This window comes from Aedes aegypti, chromosome 2, assembly GCF_002204515.2.
Source record: "Aedes aegypti strain LVP_AGWG chromosome 2, AaegL5.0 Primary Assembly, whole genome shotgun sequence".
Lineage (NCBI taxonomy): Eukaryota > Metazoa > Arthropoda > Insecta > Diptera > Culicidae > Aedes > Aedes aegypti.
The window spans coordinates 71,272,557-71,297,648 of record NC_035108.1 but is presented as its reverse complement, the minus strand read 5'-3'; the positions used below and the strand labels follow the sequence as shown (position 1 = coordinate 71,297,648).

General features: G+C 37.9%; 1 protein-coding gene across 4 annotated transcripts in view; it reads right to left on the bottom strand.

The window, feature by feature from the left end:
* Positions 1 to 381: 381 nt before the first annotated feature.
* Positions 382 to 25,092, bottom strand: part of LOC5565645 (probable chitinase 10) — a 206,989-nt gene continuing 182,278 nt past the window's right edge. For all 4 annotated transcript variants that reach the window (XM_021841185.1, XM_021841186.1, XM_021841187.1 and 1 more), the window contains exons 3-9: positions 5,501 to 5,582; positions 4,861 to 5,132; positions 3,629 to 4,801; positions 3,453 to 3,564; positions 2,425 to 3,395; positions 2,158 to 2,359; positions 382 to 1,993 (exon numbers count right to left, since the gene is read on the bottom strand). In XM_021841185.1, coding sequence (XP_021696877.1) covers positions 1,782 to 1,993; positions 2,158 to 2,359; positions 2,425 to 3,395; positions 3,453 to 3,564; positions 3,629 to 4,801; positions 4,861 to 5,132; positions 5,501 to 5,582 — 3,024 coding nt within the window. In that variant the 3' untranslated portion in view covers positions 382 to 1,781. The remainder of the gene's footprint in view (positions 1,994 to 2,157; positions 2,360 to 2,424; positions 3,396 to 3,452; positions 3,565 to 3,628; positions 4,802 to 4,860; positions 5,133 to 5,500; positions 5,583 to 25,092) is intronic.

Below are 25,092 nucleotides of genomic sequence, written 5' to 3'. Positions count from 1 at the left end.
ATATTCGACGAAAATGTGTTTACCGTGTTGTGGTTTGAGAATTGAATACAGTGAACACTTTTTCCTGTAAATTTTCTTGATTTTGAACGAAAAAAGTGCTTTTGAAAATTCCGAAATCGATGACGGATCCTGCCCCCTTAAAGTCTTTAAACAATTCCATGATCCTGAAATACTTGTGTCACGTTAAAATGTTATTCCATTTAGTTTGAAAGGACGAGTTGCAGCTGCGAATACACAGGGAGCCATCGAATGCGCTCAAATTATGTACCAGAGAGTCATAATTCATACTTGTACTGGACATAAATATGTGACAATTTCTGATGTTCGGATCGTTTGCTACCTTTCTCAAGGATGATTCGGACAAAAAATGTCAACCAACCGTGAATTTAAATAATTCTTTATTTAAAAATAATTTTAAACTGTCTCGTACGTTACATACAATATATTTTACACTTAGTCAACGTTTTCTCTGTTTTGTTTTGTATTTGTTATACAGTGTCCGCTCTGCTAACTGCACTCAATTCGCTAATTTGTTTTCTTAGACGCTTTTCATTCTCTTCATTTCCTCTGAATTGATTCACGGTGCAGTTCTCGTAAAACTTTCGAACAAATCAAATTCAACCGGTCGCTCGAGCTTGTGGAAGATCTAATGCAACTGCTTGCGGCATTGCACCTTCTGCCGACGGCGTCCACTTTCCTTCAAAACAGAAAATGAGCAGCTCATTCATCTTCCTTCTGCTTAACGAGTGTTAGTTTCTAGGTCTAGTCCTTATTTTGTATGATTTGTTCTGTTGTATTGAAAGTATTCTTTAGCGGAGCTTTCTGTTTTTGGGGTGGTTTGGCGCGCACACATGCATGGATTTGCTGGATGTTGATTGGTTGGCTCGATGTGTTTCGTTCCGTTTCGTTGTATTTTTTCGTATATACACTTAATTATCACAGATTTTATACATCTACTCAAAAACACATTTACACAGAGTTTGCCAATTTGTGAGATAAGAATGTGGTATCGATCGAAGAGGTTTGTGATTAGTTTAGGATAAATTTTTGATCAAACAAGTTTTGAGAATGCTCTGAACTTAGCAAGCAGACCTCATATTTGTGCTAGGGATTGTGAACCTGCTTGCTTTTGTATTCGAATGTTTCTTTATTTTCTAACAATTGATGAATATCTTTATTCATCATTGATGTTTATTGTTCGCTTAATTCTTGTCTGTTCCTCGTACTTATTTTCATTAAACAATACTTAAAACTAAGTGTTTGCTATCTTAGTAATTTTATATAAATAGTACTTGATAAACGATAGAGTTGTTAAAGAGAAAAAGGTTTTCAGTTTTCAATGTTCCTTGTAATAAGTTTGTGTTGTTTTCTTGTGATTTGAAATGAATTGTGGTTATAAATAAATTTTGTTCCGTTGGATCATTCGGTAAGAAAGTGAGCAAAGTAAATGGCAGTTGAAAGTTTTCTAACGGATTGGCAGTTTTTGATTCGGGTGCTTCTTGGTTTTCAAGCGGTATATGAAGATATTTACAACAGTTCAACGATCGATTGGTATTCTCAAAGTGGTTTTTCACCTGAAGATTACCAAATGTAGAGTATTTTCTGTTACATAACTTTTTAAGGCTCTCTCTAGCTTGGATTGGCAGTAACGAATTCATCATAATTATTCTCTTACTATTGCTACTTCTAAGGAAATACGGGTGCGGTTGGAAGGAGGGATTAAAGTGTTTGTGTTTATCGCGATTATGCTAGCAATGCAATAGACCTCTGTGAGTCTCGAATTAGGCAGCAGGTGGCGACTGCGTGTGCTGCTGGCAGCCTTCGACATTTTCGGGCCAATCGCAGACGTTCTCATTGGGATTGAAGACCAAATTGGCTGGGCAAGGCATGTGGTGCTTGCGTTCTCCTTCGCACATGAAGTAGTGGGTACAGTCGCTCTTGTCAGGATGATAGCTGATGTGGCCATCCTCTTCGGCGCAAACAACTTCGTTAGCTAAAATAACGAAGAATAATTAGAAAATTTTGAAAATTGTGCTTTAAATGTTTAATTTTATCCACACAAATATATCGTTTCTGCTTCATCAAGTCTTAGATACATGATTTAGGAATAAGCAGAACTGAAACCCTTAAAAAAAAAAAAATCATAGAGATACTCACGATCCTTGGTGGTGTACGCTCCGCGTGGTCCGTAAGATTCGTATGGCCCGTCGTACTCTAGCTGAACCTTGTAGTCCTTCAGTTCTTCATTCAGCACGTTCAACAGCGGGAACTTGCCAGCTCCGCAGCGACCAGAGAAGTCGTCCATATCGACAGACCAGACCATAATTCCACCGAAGCCCATGTCTTTCAACCATTCCATCTGTGAATTACATCAAATCTCAGACAACTCGTCCACAACATACGCAACCTACTCCTAAAACTTACCTTTGTCTTGAGGGATCGCTCGTCGTCGAATCCGACCCACTGGTCTTTGCGGTAGGCAAATGGCACTTGTTGTTCTGAATCCCACACCAGTGTGGTGTTGTCCACTCCGAGGAAGGCGCAGATTTCGTAGTAGCTCAGGAATCCAGCCTCGTTCGTGAACTTTCCAGGCAAACCACCTCCGGAAGCAGGAGCTCCGATATCGAACTGAGTCTGGTTAACCAGGGTAAACGAACGTCCGTAGGTGGGCATACCGATCAACAACTTCTCCTTAGGAGCTCCCTGTTTAACCCATTCACGGGCACTGAAGTCCACGGTCAATTTCTTCTGGTAAGTAGAGGCGGTATCCAGTGGGTACAACGGAGAATTGTGTCCAACCTGGCGTTCCCATTGTCCGTGGAAATCGTACGTCATTACGTTAATGAAGTCAAGATATTTGGAAATCTCCGGTACGTCATATCCAGCAGCGATGGCTTCAAACGAGGCAGGTACAGCAGCTGTCAGCAGCAGCCGCGGTTGTCCAGCGGTCTTAGCTTCACCCTCGAAGGCGATACGCAGTTCACGCAGCAAGTCGACATACGCCTTACGATCGTCAGCTCCACGTGGGTACTCCCAGTCGACATCCAAACCGTTGAACTGATACTCGCGCAGGAATTCGATAGCTTCGTACACAAACTGGTTCATGCGGAAAACATTCGAGGTCAATTCTTTGAATGGAGTAGATCCAAATGCCCATCCTCCGATAGCCAACAAGATCTGCAGATCTGGGTTCTTCTCACGCAGAGCGATAACTTCATCGTACATGTCCGGATCATTCTCATTGGCTTCGGTCAGTTTGTGGTCCTTCAGCGTAGCGAAAGCGTAGACAACGTGCGTGCACAGCTTGGCATCAATATCCTTGGGTTCGAACTTTCCGGCACCAGGGCGCTTAGCAGACCAACTGGTCAGATAGCAGAAGACTTGTCCAGGGCGAGCTGTGAAAAAACATCTATTAATCTCTGACTCAAATTAAATACATGTCAGAATGTTACAGTTCTTCTCAATAGTAGCCAATCCTTGCTTGATGATCTTCTTCTGCGGCTTCTGAACCTTGTTGAGCAGCTCAGCAACTGGAATCTTGATTGGCTCCGGTTTCTCTTCCTCCTGTAAAGACATCCCAATATCAGTAGATAATTCAAACATCCTCACCAAAACCCCACAAAATCACCTTCTCCTGAATGGTTGCGGCCACCTCAGACCAGTTGACGTCCTTGGCTTCCTTGCCTCGGCTGACTCCTCTCAGTTCTTCGCGCATAGCTCCAATCAACGGGTACTTCACATTTCCACCGCACACAGTTCCGCTGAAGTCGTCCATGTCCACGGTCCACACCATAGCTCCGGCAAATCCACTCGTCTTGATCCAGTTCATCTTGTTACGAATGGAACGTTCGTCATCAAAACCAACCCATTGGTCACCATCGACCATGTACGGAACCTTCATCTCGTCATCCCAAATGTAGGCCGCACCGTTCAACAACATCTCGCAAATTTCGTAATACGCCAGGAAACCGGACTCCTTAGTGTATTCTCCGGCCTTACCACCACCGCTAGCCGGCGAATTGACCTTGTATCGATCAGTGTTGGACAGCGTAAATGATCGTCCATAAGTTGGCATACCGATGACCAGTTTGTCCTTGGGTGCTCCCAGTTTAACCCACAAGCTTGCGGCATAGTCCACCGAGAGCTGTTTACGCCATTCCGAGTCCGAGGATGGAGCATACAGAGGAGCGTTGTGTCCAGTTTCACGTTCCCATTTTCCGTGGAAATCGTACGCCATCAGATTGATGAAGTCTAGGTAGCTAGCAACGGCCGGGACATCATATCCTCCACGAACATTATCTGGACCGACTGGGACGGCAGCAGTCAACAACAGTCTCTGTTGGCGGATTTCCTGAGATTCAGCCTCGAAAGCTTCGCGCAATTCCTTCAGCAGCAGGACAAAGTTCTTCTTATCATCCGAACCCTTCGGGTATTCCCAATCCATATCCAGACCGTCGAAGTTTCGCTGCCGCAGGAATGGAATGGCCGAATAGATGAAGGTCTGGCGAGCATACCGGGTGGCGGACATTTCCTTGAACTTCTGCGTTCCGAACGACCAACCACCGATAGCCAACAGGATCTTCAGTTTAGGGTTGGCCTTTTTCAGAGTCATCATCCGATCGTACAGACCGGTCTTGCCGTCTTTGGTTTCGTCGTTGCTTTCGAACGAGCTGAGCTTTCCCTTCTTGAGCCAACCGAAGGCGAAAATCACGTGGGTGCACAGATCGGCCGGAATGTCCTCCGGGACAAACTTACCTAGTTTCGTACGGTACTGGGACCAGTTGGTGTAGTAGCACACGATCTACGAATATTAAGAACATCGATTAAGGTTACTTCAGAACATTAAACCATCACATTTACCTTGTATCCATCCTTATCCTGCACCTTCTTGGTGATCAGGGCATTGGTGGAGGCACCGGCAATGATGGCAGCAGTTCCGCCGGCAGCAGCTCCGGCCGCTAGTGCTGTGCTCCCCCGCGTTTTCGATCGCACCCGGAAACGGTTCGTTGCCGAGGCGGGAGCCTGATCGGATCGATCTTGGGCAACCTTCTTCACTGGAATTTGATTATCTTCTACGGCCTGTTTGGCTGCCGTTGATTTGAGACTAGTCGGTCGTCGTATTCTTCGTTTTGCTGGAAAGCGGATCAATAAATTAGAACTTTGAGGCAATTGGGGTACTATCTATAGATCTATGTTATAGTAATTAATCAACAGGAAACATCGATCATTTAGCTTACAAAGTAAGTAAGACCTTTCGATCGATGGACGGTATAAATCACGATCTCGTTTGCCTGCGAGGTCACCTTGAAAGGAAGTCAGTCAGATTTTATGGGCTAGAATGGGTCGTAAATCTACCATATTTATATACCAAGCTAAATGCCTCAGCTACGACCGGTATTGGAGATTTGCGTAATCGTAATCGTGGATGGGAAAAATGTCAACTGCCGTTACCGTCATCGACCGACAACCCGTGGCTTAGTAGCCACTGTAATGTACTTACTTTGAGCACTATCTGTTGACTGAGAGAAGATTGCGACGAGGATGCATAACACTATCGCTATTCTAAGTATCCGTGGCGTTAACTGCAAAGAAACGAAAGGAAAATAGCACAATTAATTATCGATCAAAAAGGGGTGTAGATTTCGCAGTTTTTCATCATTATTTATGGCTAATCTAGGAATTGAACTGGTAATTAAATTGTTCTGGATTTATGGTGGACTTTCAAATATATTTTGTAAAGTGCAAATATGATGCAGAAAATCTTGTTTAAAGTTCAGACGTAATGCTTCTTATAGTTGAGTCCCTGACATTCAATCATCCTTTCATTAACATTGACTATATTCTTAAATAACGGTAAAAATAAAGTATGATCTTCCTAATGGTCAAAACCAGAGTTGGGAAAAGTGCTGAGATTCACACTACAGTAGGCAAGCGTAGCGAATCACAGTCACCGAAGCCAGTGAAACTCACGCGTGTCGCTGCTGTACTGCTCATAACTGCATATTTGTAACATTCGACAAAAGTAGGCATTGAGTAAATGGGATACCAAGTTTGCATTTTACTGCAGTATGGGAGGAAACTAAAATTTCAAAAAATCATTAAGAATTCAAAAAAGCTTATTTGATGCTGAAATGTTGTACAGCTCATATCGCGTATTGGGTGAATAGTCAGAAAATAATTCTGATAGAAATTTCGTTGCTACTGCAGTATGAGGCTCATTTATAATCTCAATGTGACTGTTATGCGGTTACAAATGCCAATGTGACAAAACAACTTGGTATTTTTTGTCGAATTTTCTAGAACAATCTCACAGATTTTAGTAAGTTGATCGAAAGTATTTATCATTTGATGACTCTCCATGGTATTAACTCCAATTTGTCAAAAATGTCGAATGTGACTGTTATGCAGTTATGGGCAGTGTAGGCAAAATGCTTTGAAAATAGCAAAAAACCCGTTGCTAAGGGCAACCCAAAACTACTGTAGAAAAATGTTCCCGTTGCATTTCCCGCATTTGCAGCCTTCAATGACACTCCTGATTTAGAAAATTCATGTACCCAACATAGGCTACTTGATGAGATTCACAATTTTTAACTACTGTATTAGGAGAGCCACGTGTTTTTCGCAAAACTCAAGCCTACTACTATTACCATTCCCAGCACTGGTCAAAACAACAAATAATCTTTCGATGACATCACTGCAATGAGTCTCAAGGAAGCAAATCAACCTTATTGATTTCCTTCGTTATTTTGACTGTTTCCAAAGAGAACATCAGACGAGCTTTTCCACACAAAATAATGTCACGTATCTTATTTTTGAAGACTTATAAGTGGTTTCTTCACCATTGCTTAAGCCTTAACTTTTACAGTACTGGGTGCCGACATCGAAGTTTCAAAATTCTGTAACTTCGCAATCATTTGACCGAATATGATGAAATTTTCAGCAAGAATCAAAAATGAGTTATATTTTTGAATCATGCATTAACAATTTTGAATTCAGTGATGGTTTTAGACTTAGGTTAGAGTGTTGGGGTACCTAGGGTATCTCATAATGAAAATTATGACAGAAATGCATGAAATTTTGTCGAAAACTTTAAAAATCAATGTAACATAGTTTTTTTACAGCATATATTACATGTTTCAGTTTGGAGACTGTTGTTGTCGTTTGGGATCATATTTACCGGATATCGGTTTCGATACGAACCCCAAAGGAGCATCTACAATATATCATGCAATGATACTTTTCATAATTAATAATTTTCTACCCAAGAATGAATAAATGATTGCGTTATTAATTACAAAGTGGTTCTGATCACTTTAGCCTAGGTACCCCAACGAATTTGGACCTAAGTACAAAATCATCACTAAATTCGAAGTTTCTAATGCATGAATCAAAAATACAACTCATTTGTGATTTTTGTTGAAAATTTCATCACAATCGATCGAACGATTGCAAAGTAATAGAATTTATGAACTTCGGTATCAGCACCCACTACTGAAAAGGTTAAACCCAGTTCAAGTATATCAGTAAACGTGGTTTATGGCCTAAGCGAAGGTGGATAAATCGGCGCTTCCCAGTAACATTAGTAGCTATTTAACAGTTTATTCAGCTGAAGTATTGTCGAGAATGATTTGTTCCATTCTTATTTCACAAAAATGTTTGTTGGGTTAGCCTACAGACTAGGACTTAAGGTGTCTTCCATTGGGGAATAACAGGTTCTTTTTTGGTGAGAGCCGATAAGGCAGCGTTCATTTTTTACGCAAAAAAAAGCGTTAGGTATGAAAAAAAGAGTATGAGCCGTAAAGCATGAGCCCCCTCTCCCTAAAGCGTTACGTAATTTGTGGATGGCGGCTAAACAATGAACTAGATCTTCATACTACACTCTATTGATATCAAGGTAGCGCAGAAAAATAAGGTTCACTATTCAAGTTTGCACTTGCGGGTGCGATTATAAGATCTCGATCATTACATTTATCAGGATGGTGTAGAAAGAACCTAGGATCGAAAGGGTAGTAAAGCCGTTGGTCCCAAAATCAACTAGCTGAGGGCTACCGTAATGTGATGGAGAGACGTTAGCGCCTTTTCAATTTTCGAAATATTGAAGATGTGATAATTCCGTAACATTACAAATAGTGCTCATTTATCATTCTATAAGATAAGTTACCGCAACTGCATAATGGTTTATATTTGGTAGTCCAAAATGTGCTGTAATTTGAAACGGCACAGTGGTTCAGATTTAAAAAAATCATGGCATTCTCAAAAGTTAGTTTTAATCAAGGTGTGCGCATTGTACTCTGCAGCCAAAGAATTGAACCCGCCTTGGTTTTAATCATACATAATGTTGAAACATTTTGGGCTTAGCCACCCTATTTCGGTTCTAATAGATCGAAATTTTGTTGTCTGGCCCATAGTGCGAGGGCAGGAACGAACATGTCGCGCGTCGGTCGCGTTATAGTAAAGAAGTGCCATGCACGTCAGTAGTGTTTGATCTATTGATCTTGCGGGGTCGAGTGATGAACACTTGTTCGGCGTACATTGCGATTATCGAATAATATCGCGAATCCGGTTAGGTGTGAAAATATCATGGATCGCATTACCGAACATTGGTGACTCCCAGATCTGAATCCTATCCCACTAACAGTGGTGATCTCGGTCTCTAGTAACAACGGTTGTCGAACTAACATTCCTTCCTTTCCCCGATGACCGTAAAGACGTGACCGGCGCCGTTATTGACTTTAGATTTCGAACTCTCGATTTGTGCACATTGAGAATGGTAAGCTAATCCTAAGCCCCATTCATAAAATCTCTGTTCAACTTCGATTGTTCTGGTCTATCACGGAGTAGCAACTACGAATTGTGCGGTCATCTATGCTTATGCTTATGCTTTTGGAAACATCGATTAAATTCCAACAACTAAAGTCTGTTCCTCTTAGAATTTGGCCGCACAAAATGAGTAAGTTCTCAAAGAGTAAAATATCTTATCATATCATTTTATAGTATTTAAAGGGAAAATATGTTAAATGATATTTCCTAGCTTTTCAGCCAAGTTGTCAGTTTTTTTTGTTGAATTTAACACTTAAGCTTATTGCATAGTACCATTGTCTACGTTACTCGTCTTTTTATTTAAGGAAATGTGTTGTTTTCTTACTTATTTCTTAGAAATACGCTTAGTTATTGCCCAATATTTTTCAATCTGTTGGATATATGAACATTTTGATGGACTGATATTTTTTCACTAAAAATCTATAATATTGTGTTATTACCATAACTGCAGAGGGTTTTCAAAATCATCAAATTGCAAGTGAATTTATCTGCAGAATTTCATTTGAACTTACCCGGTACAGGTGGACGTTGTACACGGTAAAATTAAAGGCACGAAATTGTAAAATTCCACAATTTTCGCGATCATTTCGGCTGACAATGTTGGGTTTTCAACGTAATAGGGCAACGACTGTTTATATCGTTCTTAAACGCTAACAGTTGGAGCCAGTGACAAAAAGTACAGACAACAACCTATCTAACATTCATTTTCAATCACTGGCCGCCGAGCGGCGACTTTGATTCACTGATCGCGCTACGCTGGATTCTCAAATTTCACAAACTGCCAACACAAGTACCGTTTTGATTCATATTACGGACAGCTTCAAATTCCGGACACTCTCGTTTGTATAAGAAACATTTCACACGAAATGTTTCAATTTTCGCTATCCAAAAGTTCTCATTTTCGAGGCTCGTTTTATTAGGTTTTTTCCATAAATATCATTGCAAATTTATAATGCCCAACTACCTTAGACGTCTCTTAAGCGGTTGAACGATTTCAATTGATGATTTGACTGTTCCATTAATGATTATCATGAGCTGTCCGTAATTCGAATCAAAGCGTCCGGAATATGAGGCAAAAGTGATGGAGCGTCCGGAATAAGAATCATGAAAAGGCCACACGTTTTGATTTATTTAAAATTATTCAAGTTGCGGACGCGTATTCTTCACCCACCATCCGAAAGTTAAGGGCTTCCGACGCTCGATAACGCTAAAAAATCATACAGAATGATTTATTTTGTATGGTCCAAGCTGGGTTATACTTCACTGAGGCCTTAAGTGTCCGTAATATGAATCAAAACTGTACATGGAAGAATGGTAGTCGAGAAGTGTCAAAACGTGTGGAAAATAATGAAAAACGTAAATTACTTGCAATAGGAAGCTTAATTGAAAGAGTAGTGATACGTATTCAAGCGTAATATGAATACATAACTTTTTGTGTTTGATTCATCTTCCGTGATGCTTACTATAACTTGAAAAGAGCCATCTTTAGATTCCAATAATTCCACTAAAGTTTATATCCTTTGACAGATACGCGTATTTCGACTTTAACTGTATCTAAGCATATTGAAAGATCCTCATCGTATTCCAGGAACACCTTGGAAGATTTCTTAGTCTCAAGCACCGAAATACAGCTATTTGCTTGATTTAGGGTTGCTGATTCCATTACCGCTTTCAAAAATATCATAGCATGTCTGGTTTTTAGTTAACTTCCATACAAGTTTACTTACTTGTATGGCAACATATTTGATTAATTTACCACACAATTCAAACTATATGTGATGAAGAACACTTAAAAACAAAGCTAGTTACATATTTAATGCTCAAAGTTTCTTTTCAGACTGCAGGTATTCTTGAAAAATAGATTTATTCGAAATTTAATGGAACGATTTAAACCAAACTTCGTAAGTTTAAGTCTTATTCGGTATGCTTGGTGTATTAGATTACTGAAAAGTTTGATAAATCAGTTTAAATTTCATGTGAAATTGAAAAAAATAGTGTTTTATATGTGTAAAAATTGTGCCGTGGTGTAACATTTGTTAGAGCAGCATCGGTTTCAGCAACCCTAAATTTTATTATACACATGATTTGACACGCAAAAATGTTATTATTATTACGCTTCGTAACCGATGTGATTTTTAACATGTGACTTCTCGATGGAACCATTTCTGATGAGATTATGATGGACAATGATGGAATTTTAACAAGAATATCGACGGGTTTCTAAACGGACTATTGAAGTATTGAGTTATTCATCAATTCCCTCGTGTCCGTAAAGGATGGCTGACAACATCCTTGGCGCATTTCTTGCAGGTTGATTGATTGATTTTTATATTCTTGAGATCTCTGCTTAATTTATGGCCGAGCTTTTGAGTAAAGCGAACCACTATGGTAAAACATAAGAAATTGAAAGAATCCTTGGAGTAGATTCCCAAGCAGCACATATTGTTACAAGTAGCTCACAGCAACGGCTACTTAACATATTCAATAGTTACAATATGATACATTTGCAACATGAAAAAATACTGCTATGTAACCGAAAAAGTGCAAAAAGTCGAGCCTTATGTAACTTGTTTGTTCGTTACATAAGAAGTTTACAAGCGACTGCTATGTATTTTGTTGATTACGCATGGGTTTTCCTGCGACAAAATAAATTAAACGGCGTTGAAGTTGTTGTTACTTTCTGACAGTTTTGGAACCGAACAACCATTTTAATATTGAATGTCAATAAAAGTAATACGTATGATTTTCGAACGCGTAATTATGCACAAGTACATAATAGATTTAACATGCCGATTTGAATTTGTGGTGAAATCAATCATTTTACTTGCTCAAAATTGACGCGCTCATAAAATAGATCGTAATTTTATATTGAATAACACATGATACCTGGATTGTTGAGATATTATTCCATTAGAACTGACACAAAAAAAATGGATATTGACACTGTTACTGAAAACAGCAGTGTTTTTTATTTTAATTTGATTGTTTGTGAAGATTGTGATTCCAAAATCACATTGTTTCGTGTCCCGCAGCTCGATTTTCTGGGTTGCCTATCATAAATCGCCATTTAATTTCATCTTGCTGCAGAAACACTTCCGAATAACTGTTTGAGGACAGCCAATCTAAAATTATGAAAACTATTAAAAAGCTGTTAGAGAGGCTGCAAATTGCAAATTCAACAATTTTAATTAATCACTGGGAAAATATCTATGAAAACAATAACTAGTCATAAAATAGTAAAGTTCTTATATAAAAATTTACAATACGTATAAAAAATGTTGACATGTAGTGTTGACCACTGTCAGCAAGTTACTTGTTTGTTACACATTAGTTACCCAGAAATCTTATGTTATTTTGAAACTGATGTGTAACTATACTGAAACTGCCAATAAATTACACTGCTGTCAATAGGGGAAGGGGTATTAAAATGAACACCTAAACGAAATCGTCTTGCGTTTAATGGGAAAACGATGAATTTGCGATAAATCATCAAATAATGTACAAAAATCCCCTATGCCAATTGACTGGAACATTTTAAAAGTATGAAAATTAAATGCTCCTTCCAAGAAAGCACATGGTTTGTGACGTGCTCAAATTTCTCAAAAAGCTCGAAAGAAAGTAAATTCAAGCGTGTCGATCCTCTCTTCTGTGAATAAAGGTGACAAGATGCGGGTTTGTTAACAATTTTTCACTACAAGACGCTAGGAATTAATGCAATCTTGCGTCCTGAGGTGAAACAACGAATTGAATTTAGAAATTGATCAATTTGTGCCAATATTAGGAACTGAGGATAATATGCCCATGATAAGGAAAATAGCGATTTAGATGTGAAAAACATGCTTTTTTATTATAATCTCTCGAATTATGTTCTCTATCGAATAGTAGAAACATCATCCATCCATTTGAATATTTCTAGGGTTAATAAATCAATTAAAAAAATGCGTGCTTATGGTTATTGACCACGTAGTCATTTCTTGGGGGATGGGAGAGATTCTACCCAATGACCACGGTCCATACAAATTGTAAATTTTGTGTATGGACAAATGACTACTAGGGGGAATGTAGGTCTAAAATTGGGAAAAAATAACCGCGTTGTTAATGGTAGCCCCTTGTGCATTTCTGTGCTATCACTTCAATAGGGCCTAACTAACATGGGTTATTTCTCTTCATCGATTATGCATATATAATGCATACCTACAGGCGTTTGTTCTGATGTTATTGTTCAATAATAGATACATGCTGATGCGAAAAATTTACTTGTAAGGTTCTAATTTGCACGTTACTTCAGCGTGGCATTACGTTTGGTAGAATTTGAATTCAACAACTGTTTTGGTTTTATGAAATAGGTGGATGGGGGTTTTGCCCCCACGAGTTGGTTGAAGTTTTGGTCCTTCGATAAGTTTTTCAAGGACAAATTTAACATATTTATTGCACGTAATACAAACTATGACAGTGCGTAAGTGGACCCTGTGGGAGTTGGAATCCCAGAACAAATTTCAACAAAGAAGACAGCCACTGACTGCTGTCGTCTAAAAGTAATTAAGCTTAACAAAACACAATTATTAACGGGATTGATTGTTCAACGAGAAACTTGCGACGATCGACGCGCCACAATAATTCGTGGACGAAGGGTATTAGAACTAAGTTGGAGATGTTGATTTCAAAATTTTGAAGTAAACATCACCTCCAAACACTAGCGATTTTGGGGTGGAATGTTGACGTTTGATTACAAATTGTCTAGAGGACCCAAACACTTTAACGTTCAAGGATCCGTCATCGTAATCATCGAAACTTCAACAGCCATTTTTTTCTGTTCAAAACTGAAATTTACTCGTCGAAAATGTGTTCACTGTGTTTCGGTTGGAGAATAAAATACAGTGAACACATGAATATATTCATGATTGTGAACGAAAAAACTGCTTTTGAAAATTATCGAGTTGATGACGGATCCTGCCCCCTTAAACGAATTCTCGTCATTCCGTGTCATCGACTCAAAGATTGGCGTTCCCCACAAAAGTAGTAAAGAGAACATTACAAATGTAACTCGATATCTTCGCAGAAATTTTCCTTCATTTAAATATTAATTTGTTTATTAATTATAACTAGTTCTATCGCACAACATCAAAAATAGAGAAGTTAATTAACGCAGCGACACGAATTAAGACTAAGACAGCTAAATTTTCACATTCTTTCATCGTCATTAAAATATTATGAAAATATTCATGTTGGTGGTAAAACACACGAGCAAAACAAACATTTTTGAATTTTTTTTATCACAGTCCTAACAAACATCTATGGATGATTATAATCCCTTCGAAAACAGTTCTAAAGGTTTTTGCTTCGACATCATATCATTACGAAAATGATTGAAAAACCTCAACATCTCCGTGCCTGAAATTACATCAGTTTTAATTTCTAAACGTGGTTCTGACTTCAATTTATCTTCGTATCAACAAAAACACTCTTATTTATGCTCTAAATCATCCGTGCGTAATAAAAATCATTGAAATTTGTTATTCATGCTTAACAAGTTCGGTGTTCATTTTACCATCCTGTTCATTTTTTCACCCCTTCCCCTATGACAAATGGTAAACAAACTTTATGCTGTTACACACATGTTACTTAGCAATCTGTATGTAACCTAGCGTGTTATTTGTTTCTTTGCAACCACAGATTCAATTTCAATGTAACTTATTCATTTTGACAGCTCTAGGTTAAGTTACATGCAAGTAAAAATGCAACACCTATGTAATGTAAACAAAGCGTAAGTTACAATGTAATAGTTTAGTAACCCAAATTGAAAATCATCAATAAGATATGCTACACATTATCTGAAATGCAACGGCAATGTAATTTGTTTTATTTTTCTAAAATATTGCATTTGTTACCAGTGCTACTTGGGTCTCAAAGAACCTAAAATAAACTGCAAAAATCCTTGACATAACATGTTGAGGAATCCCCTTGTCGAAAAAATACGACTATATCCCATTTGGCATAAAAACGTAAGGTTAGGCCGTAAGGCACAAGGTTGTTAGGCATAACGAACGTTAGATATACAAATATTAGGCATAACAGACGTTAGGCATAACTACGTTCGGCATAATGGACGTTTGGCATAGAATAACTTGTGTGTGCCGTTTGACATGTTTTTGATTAGAAAATAATTGGAACTCATTTACAAATTTCATAACACCGAAGGGGATGAGTAAGTGTTTTTGAATGTTACATTTTGGAAAAAAAAATGTACAATGTTCATACAAGAACCGTTCTTAGGGGAAACGAGGAATGGGTTTCGAAAATAGCTATGTTCACGTTATAAACCTTTAATCGCAATATATAAAAGCAAACTTTTTGGTCATTCGAAAATGCATCTCAACCCATTTTCTTTATCAACCACTTATTGTTGAGACGTTCAATCTACAGTACATAAAAAATGCACCAAAGTTGTTTTCCCATACAAAATGGTCAACTTCAGATAGCTATATCTCCACCGTTTCTTAACCGATTCTTTTCGTTTTTTCTGTGACTTTCTACAACTTAATTCAATTTTTAATAACTATTGAATAAGCTGTGCGAAAGCTATTGATTCAAAAGTTTTAGATAGGAAAACTATGCTTCGATTAAATTTGGTGCCTTCAACGCAATTACATCCCCACTTAGAGCTAGTTCATACTTTGAAAACACTTCCTTTGCCTCCTCAGTCAACGTTTTTGTTAATTTGCTTTATATTACGTGTAAGAAAATCAAACTCACTGTATGCAAAACTAATAAAACCTATATTGCATAGAGCTTTCCAAAAAAATCGGATGCTCAGTATAGGATCTACATCATCATTCAAGAATTAATTAGATGGAATATTATAATATTTTAAGCGGTATGACTCGAAAGAACAACAACGTCCGTGTGCCTAACGTATTTATGCCTGACGTCATGCACACACCAATTTATGGTTTTGTGTCTTTTATTAACCCCTCTACCGGCATCTTCATTTTTTGCCGCAAAAACAAAATTCAAATCGCGATAACTTTTTTGTTTCTTAATATTTTTGCACCATTTTTTCACAAGTTATCAAAAAACTCTTCTAATTTGAGATTCCGTGTCAATAATAATTATTGGTGATCTGGTTCTGAAGATATTCCGATGTTCCTTGGGGGACCGACATTCTCCATATAAAATGTCTTTGGCGGCCATTTAGTTTTTGATTAATTTATCAAAAAAAAAAAAAAAAAAAAATAAAATAAAATGTGGACCATACAATGCCAGGTAATAAGGACCTACTCTGAAAAAATCATACAAATCGGATAAATATTCTTGGAGAAATCTGAAAATTACAATTTGAGTTTTTTTTTGTAGTTTTGAAGATATTTATTTGGCCAGCGTGGTACAAGATACCTTCATGGCCATTACTCAAAGACGACTGCAACAAATTGCTTTATTTTTTCACATCATACTCTCATTTTTGTATTGTTCCGAAGAGTTAATATCCGAATACGATAAAAAAACCTGTAGCCTGATAAATTTACGTGGGTTATGGCTACGCGTCGGTCCCCCAAGAAATTTTGGAATATATCTGGATTCAGATGACCAATGATCAAAACCGATACAGATTCTTAAAATAGAAGAGTTTTTTGAGAACTTGTGAATAAATGGTGTAAAAATATTCAGAAACAAAAATATTATCGTGATTAGAATATGTGTTTGTGGTGAAAAAATGAAGCTGCCGGTAGAGGGGTTAAATAAATTTCCAGAGTCTTTATGGGATACTGAGAGAGATTGAGGAATTATCTAGGAGTAATTTACAAAGAGTTTTTGTTTGACAAAATTTAATTAAAAAAGGGATGAATGTTACACGGAATGCGCTCTAATTATCATGAAGTTATTCATGGAAAACTTCATGGTTGTATCGCTAGGACGAGTTCAAAAAAGGATTCCAGAAAAAAATTTGTAAAGAAGGTAGGTTCAATCAAGTTGACGTATGTGTTATTCATAGGCGAACCTTCAGATGAAGCTTAAGAATATCCTAGTACATTTCATAGAAATATGTACAATAAAAAATATGGAGATAATAATGTATGTTAATAGCTTAAAATATCTCTTGATAACATAAGTGGCGTAAGAATTCCTTTTTCACAAAAACATTCATATATCCATAGTTCTCATATTTTTTCATATTATTCTTACTAACATTGGTTTGCGTTTTGGTGAATTACCAATACGTACTTAGATCAGAATTTAGCTAGGGGGCTCGTGGCTGACCAACGCACAATGGTCCGAAGACGGCCAAAACCTCAAAATCAAAGTTGTTTTATCCGAACAGTAATATTTTTCCCGACTTCGTTAATACTTATGTGGTTCAAATCCAAAGTTTGAAGCAGATCCATTGAATTTTGAATTTTATACAGCTCCTTGAGTGGACCGTGGACATGATTTTTAAAGAAAATTAATATTTGCGTTCCATCTTTCACAAGCTATTTATGAATGTAAAAAGCGCTCAAGCCGCAATGGTATATTCAGAGAAGTTGTTTGTATATCCATAAAGTACACCTAAGTTGAATAAAATTTTTCATTAAATTCATACAAAGTTGAATTAAAGTTAAAATTGTTCCAAAAGCATATTATTTTTTAGAAAAGTACCCTAAGACATTAGTAGCCCACGAATGCCCGCGATGAGAATAACTAAAAACAAGAGCATTCAAGTAGGGTACAAATTATTTTGCGAAAACTTGCGATAGACCACTTTCAACGCGTTTGAAGGTGTACGGAGTGCAATTCTAATGGATCATTAAAATAGCTAAAACGGCCGCTATGGAAAGCATAGATAGCGCCACCGTAGCCTTGTGTGTTTGACAGAACAGCAATGCTGTCACAATGTTAAATGCCATGTACAGTGGCGCCTTTGTTTTGATGCGGTGAGCACTGACAAAAATTATCTTAAATGATTTATTAAATAATAATAATCCTTTGACACGCTAGTACGTGCATTGCAATCGCAGTAGCCATGAATTGCATCCCGAGAAGAAAAGAAAAACTCGCTCCTATCTTCTTCTTCATCTTATTTCTGGCGTTACGTCCCAACTGGGACAAAGCCTGCTTCTAAGCAGGCAGGTGTTCTTATGAGCACTTCCGCGATTATTAACTGAGGACTTTCTTTGCCGATTGACCATTTTTGCATGTGTATATCGTGTGGCAGGTACGATAATACTTTTTGCTCTGGCAAGTCGAGAAAATTTACTTTACCAAAAGACCCTCGACTGGTGGAATTCAAACCCACGATTCTCAGGTTGGTCTAGCTGAATAGCTGCGCGTTTACCGCTAGGACTCTGGGCCTCTATGTATACAATATTTTGGTATTATACCTCAATAAAATATTGTCCACACCTTTATTTGATGATATTAGGGTCTTGAAGTATTTTGATTTCAAATTTGAACTGTCACTAAATAATATAACACAAATTATCTCAGGTTATTTAGATGGTTGAACGAAACTTCTTCTCGACATGTAGTCTCCAGATAAAATGCAACAAATTGGAAAGATCATTCTCTACGTGGACCTGCTTTTGCTGTTGAAACACGTATGATAGCAGACTAAAGTTATAGACATAACAATCATGCTGAAACTGAATAAATGGATGATACTTTCACCAAGGCAGGGTTAGATCTGGGATATTTATGGACAAATGTGCATGAAATTTTCACATTTTTTTTCAGACATCACATGAATATATTTTAGAGTGATTTTTGAGTGATTTTTCCAATCACGAGTTCATCGTAGTGATTTATTTAACAAAATTTAAAAATTGGCGTATTGAATAAATAAGGTGGACATTTAGACGTGATGAACATATTTACTTATGATGGTTTTTGTGTAGAGCTTGCATATCTTTGGATGAATAGTTTTTTTTTAAAACTTTCACTTTAGTCTAGTTGTTTTTTTTTACTATTGAAAATTTCATTTCAATCTGTCAATAAATAACTGACAGCTAGCCTGTCCAAGTTGAGCATTTTATATGGAAGATTGAAAAAGCTGAAAATGTATTGTCCACACCTGAATATTCTAATTATCAGTCCAAAACAAGAAAAAATTGAAAACAAAAGTCCATAATAGTAAAATATGGCAAAAAATATGTCAGATACATCATTTCAGCTATATTAAAGAGAGTTTGAGGTTTTGGGAGACATATGTTCTAGATCGAAACACTGTGCAATGTGTGGGAGGGGCCCCTCAGAGACAATTTATGTAACGGAAAATATTTTAAGAGGTAGCAAAAAAGCAGAGTCGCCCTAACTATGTCAAAGCTTCATTTCAGAAAGTTCACAATTAATAAATAGTTCAAGCATTTTTTCTTCATTCAACAGGTGAACAACTTTAAGTATCCCTACTTTTCATTGCTGATACTTGACACCCATCCGTGTGTGCATAAAGAGAAGCAAATGTTTTGCGGCAAACCTCTCTGCGCATCATATTTCACAGCATCGCGGCATTTAAATATCAATTGGCGGCAGATATAATCGCTAATTGCTCGCGAGCTTCAACCGCACATTAAACCCCCACACCTAATCCGACACCTATCAATTGCGAGGCTTTGAATGTAGCCACTATAGACAAATACGGTAGCTTTGGTAAGGTCGATCATCAATTTCGCCAACTGGATGGGCGTTCATTGCGGTGACTTTTTTCATAAGTACTAAACGATCCGTCACTGACCAGTGACCGTTATTGGAACCACATTTTTTTCGGGTTTCATTTGTTGCTGTTTTGACATTCCACCACTTCACGGGTCTGCGTTTTTTTTATCGTCTCGCACGACGCTTGGCGGCACGCGGCGGGGTCAGATGCCGGGGTCGCTCTCTGGCACACGCTGCACTTTTGGAGGCCCAACATTATGGGCATGCATTAGGTCTTTGAATGGCGTGGCGCACAGGGGTCCAGTTTTCTAGAAAGCTGGCCAATACCATTATTTCCATACATATTATTAGTTGAAAAGCAAATTTGAACATTTATCTACAATATCGGAGAGCTATGAGTACATAAATTCCAGAATTTCAAAAGAAAATGTCTGAATCTGATGCCAAATGTTTCAGCACGTCACAATTTTGAGCTACATGTCGCCAAATTTGAATAAAACACTGGTTGTATTGATCAAAACTTGTGAAATAATATGAATACATTATTTTTGCCATAAGTTTTCTAATAAGACCCCTGTGTGGAGATAGCCGCTCAAGTAAGTGTTTCCCAAAGTACAATTGCTGTTGTTCGCATGTATTGTCGGGGGGAGCGGGTCGGTCTTGTGTCGGAATTGAGGTGGGTTCATGGAGGAAGGCGATGCAGGGGTTTTTGTACTTGACCGCAATTTTCCAACGGCGGCGACCGACGACTTCCAAGCGGTTGGTTACGTCGTGTTGTAGAAGTAAGAATAATTGCTGAAATTGCAGCTAGCATGTGCTGCCTTGTTAGAAGATAGCGAAAGAGCTGAAAATGAACGTTTTTTTAGGGGTGTGTGTTTGTGGTTTGAATTTCTGGCACGGCTCTAATTGAACTTGATGGCCGAAGAGAAGTTTCCAGTTCTTGGTTTCTCCAAAATTGGTCGTCTGACTTTGCAGCCGATTACGGAATGAAGGTGAGGTGCTGTGGATTATGGAAGGCAGCATTGCTTCAGACACCTTTCACACCTTTTGACACCTTTCAGAGATAATTCGAATCAATTTTAGAAATGAAATCGTGACCTTGACTTCGAACTGTTATTTTTTCTTCCAATAGTTGTCCCCTATCTGCACAGTTAATGTTTGGTTAATGTAATCACATATTCTTCTTCTTTTTGGCATGACGTCCTCACTGGGACTGAGTCTGCTTCTCAGCGTAGTGTTTTTATAAGCGAGCACTTCCACAGTTATTAACTGAGAGCTTTCCTTGCCAAAGTTGCCATTTTCACAATCGTATATCGTGTGGCAGGCACGATGATACTCTATGCCCAGGGAAGTCAAGGAAATTTCCATTACGAAAAGATCCTGGACCGACCGGGATTCGAACCCAGACACCTTCAGCATGGCTTTACTTTGTAGCCACGGACTTTAACCACTCGGCTAAGGAAGGTCCGCAATCACATCTTATCTCTTGTATTGTTTAGCAATACAATCTCTGGTGAGAATTGTTTCGAATATTCCGGACAGCATTTCGATGAGAAATTTAAAGAAATAAGGATTCTTGTAGAAATTCGATAGAATGTTTTATATTAATTAAAAATAGAGATTGTTAAGGTAAAGTAGGCCGTCATTTAAATGTGTGTGCATCAACGATGATTGTGGATATTCATCTCACGTCTACGAATTAATGAAAATCAATTGGTATTGCACTGACGTAGCTGACAAAGTACCAGCATACTTTCTGCAAAAAAGGGTACATGCTGATACTTTTCTGTATTGATATCAACTAAGACGACCGAGTTTCATTACTTTGAAATTGAGATCTGAAATGTCAACATGGCTTCCAAAACAAATGAGGGGATACTTAGCCTTAAGAATACCTTAGAGATTTTGTTTGGTAATTTATGGAGTTTTTGGTAAGAACTAGACTGGTTTCTGTAAGAGCTGAGACAGGTGAATATTTTGTTAAAAAAGCAATCTCTTTTCTGAATGGGACGAAACATCAGGAAGCACGGAGAGAGGATAAGATGATGATTTTATCTTGTGTATGAAAGACCATGAAATTTATGTAGTCACACTACAACGACAGAAGAAATTGAAAAGCACAGTGCACCAGGAAAATTAATAAAATAAGAGCTCACTAGTCATTTTCTTTGGCTAAGCTGCATTTCTGGGCAAAATAACAAAAATCGTTTTTAAGTTACGCCCTTTTGAAGTTGTAAGTCTACTAAATCGAAGGAAATCAGTGATATTCAAACGATTTTCGTTTACCATGATTATCCAGTATTGTAAGGTTTGAATGCAAAATCAAAGTGCTTTGTAAGCAAAACGTTTTATGGTCAAACTCTTTCTTTCATCATACTTATAAATCATCGGTAGAAGTATAAATTGTTTCCATTCTTGAATTTGTTTCGATTTTTTCGTAATAAAGTTCTGGATCTGATCATCCTAGTGAAGGATCCCATAAGATGCTGTTGTCAACATGCATTGTAAAAAAAAGTCTAAGAGATATCACTGAACACACTTGTATGCTTCAGAACCTGTAGGATTACAAAAAGCTTTTGGATAATCTCAAATGGTCTTTATATCTACCAGTTTGTCAATTAAAAATTATATATTCCTGTGTGAATGAAAATTGAAATGATAAAGCACCCAGCACGACATGCATGACTCGTCTTGCAGACGCCCTCTCATCGTTCAATTCAACAGGTGTTACGTACATTTTTGAACCAGTGACAAGCGACCATCACAACCAGAGAGACTACTGTGTGCAGTCATGCGCGATGGAAAATGAATGTTTTTCTATCAAGAGCTCATGATATCACCATCCCTCATATGAATCGACAAACATTCCAGCACCATCTCAAAGGAAAATAACATTTCCATTATTCAACAATTCCTAAACCGCACAAGATCTTTCGCAAAACCTCGGAAACGGGATTCGTTGGAAAAATCGCTTCCGCATTCCGAAGCAGAAGCCTTCCACGTGTTGCACGACAACTTATGAGACTCCACTGCTCACTGGAGCAGAAAATTGGAGAAACTTACACCAGGCTCCGATGCGGCCAGTAGGTACCCGTGGGCTCCATTTGGGAGGCTCTGCTAGAACTTTTGCGCCCTTTCCTAGAACCCGTAGCAATCTGAACAGGGTAGACCGGCTGGAGCATGCCGGTTATTGTCCTCCGGGGTCCGAATGTGCTAGTCCGAACGCCTCCTAACGGTATATTTTCCTGGCAGCGGGAAATTCTCATTCTGGCTCGATTGACGCAAATGACGAGCCTCCGGTTTTCGTTGCTGGCGGAAAAGTTGACACGATTGCGTCACCATTGGGCATGATTTCCTAATCCCGCCCGATTAATTCTTTTTTCCTCGCTCGATTGATCAGAGGAGTCCTTGAATGGAATTTCCACGATTAGGACTCGCAATGACGTTTTCTGAATGAATCAAATTATTCAAGGCTGAGCGAATTTCACACGACAGAGACTTCCAATGTCAATTTTTTCACGACTCATTGATGGAGTTTTCAGTTTATCTTAGTACCGTATTCAACTCTCTAGTACCTAGTGTCATCTCTAAGTAAAACTTGTTTTGCTTTCGAATCTCTATAAAATTTTCTTGGAACTAGTAAAATTAACGTAAAATTGTAAATTGCTTATTTCAGTTGTACTTTCAAACTTCAATCGTAAGGCATAGCATAGCATAGCATAGACTGACTGTACATGTCAATGGTTGCTACTCTGTGATTGATCGGAACTGGTAAGAATTGCACTACGATCCAAATGAATAAGGGATGGGAGTTTCCGCTTACTCTCGAAGTGCAATTTTAGCAGATCTAATATTATTGATCAATAACGGCGCCGGCCAAGTCCTTACAGTCAGTTGGGATGGGGAAGGAATGTTAGGGTGTAATGATTGTTGCTTCTAGAGACGAGAATACCTCTGCATCTCCACAATCACCACGGGAAGGGTGTTTATTAGTGAGGGAGGAAAAGATCTGGGAGTCACCTCTGGTCGATGATGCGATCCATGGACAAGGGGGAAATATACGACTTATATTTAAAGCTAGTGTTGTATTTTTGTCTCGAGAAGTTTTTGGTAGAAGCTTTAAAAAATACGTCAACATCTATAATGTCGAACAATTCAAAAGATGTTTTTATTAAAGACAAAAACTGAAAATTACATGTATATATTTTAAATTATATGAAACAGGAATAATGCCGACACTTGTAGTGACGAATTATACATAGTTTGTTTGAAAATTACACATGAGTATAACTGTGCATTTTGTCTCGATATGGTAGAAGTTTTAAAAAATACGTCAACATTCACAATGTCGAACAATTCAAAATATATTTTTAATAATGTCAAAAAGAGAAAAATATATGAATACTCAAATTGTATATGAAAAAAGCATAATGCCGACACTTATAGTGACGAACCATACAAAGTTTGTTTTAATATGACTTAAAAGTTACGCTTTCAAGAAAATATGTGTTATCACAAGCATGAAACGAACTCACCAGTTGGTAATCCATCCTCGACTGAACACAAAACTGACACTGACAGCAAAACTTCTTGGCGTCCCGAAAACAAATCGTCTTGCTTTTGCCTTCCCAAATACCTACCTAGCAAGACGCTCCAAAACAGAAAAAAAATCTTCGGAAACGAAAACACGCGCGAAACCGTGAGCAAAATCTATTCGACGACGCAAAACCGAGCTGTCCTGCTTGGGCTTCACCTTTCAAACTTCAATCATAAGGCAGTTTACAAATTTTTCGCAATTTGGGTGTCCCAGAAAGTATGGGCACGAGTTTGATAAAACAAATAAATATTTTTATATTTTTGTATTTTTCCTTGGGGCATTTTAAATGTTGCATGTGAAAATTTTGTTTGATAAATTAATTACATTGAAATTTTTGACTTCAGAAAATCAATTCTTACTTACCGAGCACAGACGCCACTTTTGTGGTTTGTTGGAACTTAACTAGTAATGAATGTTTTTATCGATATTCTTCGATGTAGTGATTTCAAGTACATTGTATCTAAGAGGTTCTACATGAATTTTTGTTTAAAATTTTATTAAGGTTTGCTAGGGAACTTTGACAGAATGGCAACATTCTAAAAAATCGCTAGTTTTTCTCTCAGCATAAGATAACTTCACAAAATCTTTTGAAATTTACCTATGTTCTATACTTTTGGAATTTTTAGATTTTTACACGTTTTAACGGATTTACAAGGACTTGGTTTTGACCCTTTAAAAATCGACCACAGCTGAAGCCGGTGGGCAATGATAAATATAGGGGAACATGGTCCAATTTGGACCTAGTAACAGTTTTTTGGCCATATCTTTTCAGCACGATGAATGCCATGAAAAGTTTTATGATTTCGAGAAAGCGCAATTCAGCGCGCACATTTTTCTCTCAGAGAGTTTTGTGATAGCTCCTACCAGGACATGGCTAGACATGTTTCAACCAACTTCTCCAAAAGGTCCGAATAGGACCAACCCTGTTCCAATTCGGACCCCCCATGTTCTAATTCGGACCACCCTATATTTCATCGTTATTTGCAATGTTAGTAACAAAATATTACTCAGATTTGTTTGGTATCAAAGCTTATTGAACTTTTTCTGCA